Source organism: Otolemur garnettii, unplaced genomic scaffold, assembly GCF_000181295.1.
Source record: "Otolemur garnettii isolate 467f Iridium unplaced genomic scaffold, OtoGar3 scaffold00020, whole genome shotgun sequence".
Taxonomy (NCBI): Eukaryota; Metazoa; Chordata; class Mammalia; order Primates; family Galagidae; genus Otolemur; species Otolemur garnettii.
The window spans coordinates 4150163-4155588 of record NW_003852415.1 but is presented as its reverse complement, the minus strand read 5'-3'; the positions used below and the strand labels follow the sequence as shown (position 1 = coordinate 4155588).

The window sequence follows — 5426 nt, the reverse complement described above, 5'->3', positions numbered from 1 at the left end:
AAAAAAAAAAAAAAAAAAAAAAAGACTGTGTACTGACTAGAGTTGGTTTACTTATCCCAGTTTTTATCTCTGCACTAAACTTATAGGTCAAGGATGGAATCTTAAATTATCTTGATATTGAGAACACACTGAGACATTTCTGGGCATGTTTTCTAAGCTTTTTATCCCAACATCAAAGCAGTGATTGTTAGCTTCACATGTTCATGTTTGAGAGAAATTTTGTCTTTTGATGTATTGAGACTTGTACCTAGACTCTAAGTAAAAGTTAATTAAATTAGAACTGACATCAAGAATTCTTATTGCTGGCTCAGCGCCTGTGGCTCAAATGGCTAAGGTGCCAGCCACATACACCTAAGGTGGCAGATTCGAATCCAGCCCGGGCCTGCCAAACAACAATGATGGCTGCAACCAAAAAATAGCCAGGCGTTGTGGCGGCCGCCTAAGTTCCCAGCTACTTGGGAGGCAGAGGCAGGAGACTCGCTTGAGCCCAGGAGTTGGAGATTGCTGTGAGCTGTGATGCCATGACACTCTACCCAGGGGGACAGCTGGAGGCTCTGTCTCAAAAAAAAAAAAAAAGAATTCTTATTGCTGGCTCGGTGCCTGTGGCTCAAGCAGGTAAGGCACCAGCCACGTAGACCTGAGCTGGCAGGTTCGAATCTAGCTTGGACCTCCCAAACAACAAGGACGGCTAAACGAAAAAAAAAAAATAGCTGGGCGTTCTGGCCGGCGCCTGTGGTCCCAGCTACTTGGGAGGTGGAGGCAGGAGAATCGCTTGAGCACAGGAGTTGGAGGTTGCTGTGAGCTGTGATGCTACAGCCCTCCACCCAGGGTGACAGCTTGAGGCTCTGTCTCAAAAAAAAAAAAAAAATTCTTATTGCAATTCATAGTGGCATTATCACTAATAGTGCTGGTGTGGAATAGTGTTAGAGTGTCAGTTTCGGTTAAATCATTGACTTGTGTGACTTAGACAAATAATTTAAATTTTATTTATTCAATCTGTAAAATATAGTTAATAACTTACTAAATATTTATTTCTCAGTAATAATTATAGTGACTATGGTGTTCCAATAGTCAAGTTTCTGTGGAATAAACTGAGATCACTGTTATGTTATTCCAGTGAACAGGGGTAGAGCAGTGAGGGTAGGGCTTTCATCCCACAAGTAGGAATTAGGAAACTGCCGCTGCCCCAGGTACTCTGGGTGCTGCCATCATAGCTGCTCCACTGCCAGAAGTTGGTAAGTAGACAGTGGAACCTGGCATCTAGCGGACGCTGCCGCGCCGGGTCTGCTGGAGCTTACCACCTACCCTGATGGGAAGAAACATGGCTTCCTCCTTCCAGATCTTGTATATGTTTCTCACTGGTAAAATCTACATATCATCTACAACCCAATCACAAGGGAGTCCAGGACATACAGTTTTTCAAAGCTTTCTAGCTTGTATTTATGTCTGACTGTCTGTAGGGGCGTGGAGTGTGTGTGCTGGCCCTGGGCAGAAAGGAGTGGGAGGGCCAGTAGTGCAGTGGTACTGAAGTACTTTGAATGCTAGCTAAATATTTCAGATGGGTTTAGCAGCATTACCAAATGAGAGGCAATATGGCATTGGGGTTAGGAGAACAAACTGAAATTAGAAGGATTTGATCATTTCCTGGCTCTGCCTCTGACTAGCTCCCTAATGGGGAAAGCTGTTTAGATTTTCTGAAAATGGGACAAATAGTATGTTCTGTAAGAGTATGCAGAGATATTTAAGTGTGTAAATATAGGAGAACCTTTTTGTAAATTGACCACCCCAAGGACTGTAATAAACCAGTCACCATACGGAGGTGGTCACTATAAGGAATGAGGTACTGGTAACATACATATGGTGCATGTCCAGTCTATGAAAATTAGTTCAGCCTAAGCAGCTGGTCAACTATAGAGGTTCTACTAAATGTGAAGCACTTGGTAAGTACCTAGTATATCATAAATAGCAGATGAGAACTTTTGCTGCTGTTGTTGTGATTGATTATTCATCATCTATGTCATTGTCATATAAAAATATTCGGATATTTGTGTTGGGACAGAATTGCACTCAACAAACATGGACAGTTGCTATTATAGAAATTGACTTCTGAAAGTGGCTGTACCCAACTTTTCTGCCTGTGATCTTAGGACCTGCATAGGCATTAAAATAGGTGATACCTATTTATTTTCAACAGTAGAGCATTGTTTTCCAGAGGGTTCATCTTAAAGAGGTTTTAGCAGTTAAGGCTGTTTATCAGCTAATTATTGAGCTGACCCTAAACTATTTTTGGCAAGTCTTTTTCAACCCCTAACCTTGATAAGAGTCCTTATGGCTGCTTGAACTTGACTCTGTCTCGGCACTCGCTGGTCAGGTACTCTCTCCCTCTCCAGGGAAGCATCCCTTTACAGTACTTTTTATATTGTATTTATTTGAGTGCCTCTCTACTAAACTAAGAGATCTTAGAAGGGTTGGCAGTTCTTACTCATTATCATCCCTGCTGCCCAGACTAGTGCCTGGAAGGTAGTGCTCCGTGAATGTCTGTTCAGTGATGGAGCAATTATGACTGTTCAGTCAAAGACTAAACATTCAGTCAGCCCTGACTAAACTCATTTCACAGTGACCAAGCCTGAGGAGGAGAAAGAGGGAGGTGGAACTGGGAAATGAGGGTAGTCATAGTGAGGGTTGTTTGCAGAGAAAACAGCCTTGTTACTTAATGTCAGTCTAGCAATGAATCCAAAATATATTGAGTATTCACTGAAGGGTCCTGAAATGAAAGAAAGAAGGAAAGAAGCAGCTCCCTAGTTTAACCCTCATCCTAGAATAAAGTGCCTGAGATATTTTTGGAAACGGACATTCTCATTGCCCCAAATTAGAACCCCTAGTAGTGATCCTGTCCTGTCCCTTTTCTGTTTTGTTTGTTTATTTTTATTTTATTTATTTATTTTGAGACAGAGTTTCACTTGTTGCCCTGGGTACAGTGCCGTGGTATCACGTCTCACAGCAACCTCAAACTCTTGGGCTCAAGTCATTCTCTTGTCTCAGCCTCCTAAGTAGCTGGGACTACAGGTGCTCACCACAACACTCGGCTATTTGTTGTAGATAGAGGTGAGATCTTGCTCTGGCTCAGGCTGGTCTCGAATTCATGAGCTCAGGTGATCCACCTACCTCACCTCCCAGAGTTCCAGGGTTATAGGCGTGAGCCACCACGCCCAGCCACATCCTGTGCCTTTTCTTCATTACTAAGGTCCAGAGAGTTTGCCCTTCAGATCTTTCTACTGAATGTACTCACTTCAGTCAAAGCTGCTCCTACCCTGAAGTTTAGCTGTGGAGTCAAGGGAAGCCAGGATGTTGGCCATGAGCTCTTCTCTTTTATCATTCTGCCACCCCTGCTTTGGTCTGACATTCCCCACTGTGACAGCTTCTCTTTTATGTCTCAGGGGCTTAGTCAGTTAGGTCAGGTCCGTTGTAAGGAGTAGGAAGATTCCCGACCACGGCAGTGACAGTCAGCAGATTGGAACCCACGCCTTCCCTGCTGACCTCAGCTATGCTGCTGGTTATCTTGGTTAATCCAGGATCTACCTCACCCTAGCCTGAAGTCGTTTTTCTACTGTGGGGCTTTTCTAGCTGGTATCCAGACCAGACTGTCATTTTTTTTCTGATATTTGTATACTAAAAGTAAAAATTATTGCTTTTTCTTGCTAATAAAAATCTATCTATGAGGAAATGTTTCTCTCAAGTATTTGAGTTAATGCCTTGACTATTAAGGTGCAGTGTCTGGAAAGGTTATAAAGAAATGAGATAATCAGTCCAGTGGTTTCATTAGAAGAGTCCTGTTACTCTATTTGATGGAAATTGAAAGGGTTAGGGACCACTTTTTTGTTTTGTCCCTTAAGACGTAAAAGCATGGCAAGTAATAGCAAAGAAAAGCCTTTAATTGGAATTTGATGTCTAATCCTGTTTTGATTCAACCAGCATGTCTGTTAGAAGAGGAGACTATTAAAAGGGCACACTATTTATAAAAAGACTTTCCAATTGTGATAGATGCATCATTCACAGATACTTTCTGTCCTAAGGGAAGGTAATTTAGAACCAATTGTAAGAGAGATGGTATCAAGTACAGCAAATTGTTGGAGTGCTTTCTGACTCTGCTTAGCTTTACTTTAAGGAGATTTTATCTACGCTGAGCCTTATCCAGTAGGGACGTTAGAGTCCAGTGTTATAAAAGCTTGTTAACTTTAGAGTTGTATGTTGAGTCTTCTTCAGCCATGAAAATCTTTTACAGAAGAACAAGGCTTAAGCTTTTTCAACATTTTTGGATTAACTTATTTAAAACAGGTTAATTTACATTGGCACCAAGCCCAGTTCTTCGGGCTAGAGGCTACATGGCTTGCTGATACAGTAAAACTGCAGTTCCATTTTCTTTTTATTTGGTTTGCCCTTTACCTTTAAGAGTTGAAGTAAATCTCCTGTGGCCTGTCACATGTGCTCTGAGCAGTGATCATACCATATGGGGCATGACAGCGTGCATTCATTAAAGCTACCACCACTTGACTTTTTCCTAGAGTTAAATTTTAATACAGCTTATTTTCAGGGAGGAAAGGAAGTTTTAAGTCCTTGGGAATGGGAATCCACTTTGAGGATATATTTTTTCTTTGTCCTTTTAAAACTTCTATCCAACAGGAAAAAAGTCTAAGGTAGGTGGCTTTCTGTAACCTTCCTTTAATGTTTCTTATTTATTATTTTCTCTTTAGATTTGTTTCATTTTGATCTTTGAAAATATTGGGAGGATACTCTCAATTTTGCAATTTTTTTCTTGTTTGAAACTGGAATTACGTGGTTTTTATGGCATTTCTCCCTAATATATTACTTACGGGGGTTAGAAGAGCAGTTTTGTTGAGATTATTAGGAAGAGAAGCTATGTAATGACAGAATCGTTCTGTCTGTTTATTTTTATGAGACAGAGTCTTTCTTACTCTGCTGCTCCAGGCTATAGTGCTGTGGTGTCAGCCTTACTGACAGCAATCTCAAACTTGTGGGTTCAAGCAATCCTTCTGCCTTGACCTCCTGAGTAGCTGGGACTTCAGGTGCCCGCCACAACGCCTGGCTAATTATTTTCTATTTTTACTAGAGACAGGGTCTCACTCTTCCTCAGGCTGTTCTTGAATTCCTGAGCTCAAGTGATCCTCCCACCTCAGCCTTCAGAATGCTAGGGTTATAGGCATGTGCCACTGCCCTCAGCTTTAAATTTTATTTTTAATGAGGCCAAGTTTATTTAAATTAATGGGATCCACATTCACATAGTTATTTGAAACCATGTTTGACTAACCATCAGAGTTTTTTTTTTTGAGACAGAGCCTCAAGCTGTCCCCCTGGGTAGAGTGCCATGGCATTACAGCTCACAGCAACCTCCAACTCCTGGGCTGAAC

At 41.6% G+C, this 5426-nt stretch overlaps 1 protein-coding gene across 1 annotated transcript in view; it reads left to right on the top strand.

The window, feature by feature from the left end:
• The window catches only part of SPTLC2 (serine palmitoyltransferase long chain base subunit 2), a 126936-nt gene that overhangs the window by 50413 nt on the left and 71097 nt on the right, over positions 1–5426 (top strand). Inside the window, exon 3 of the mRNA XM_023511491.1 lies at positions 4681–4694. Within this exon, the coding sequence (XP_023367259.1) occupies positions 4681–4694 (14 nt within the window). The remainder of the gene's footprint in view (positions 1–4680; positions 4695–5426) is intronic.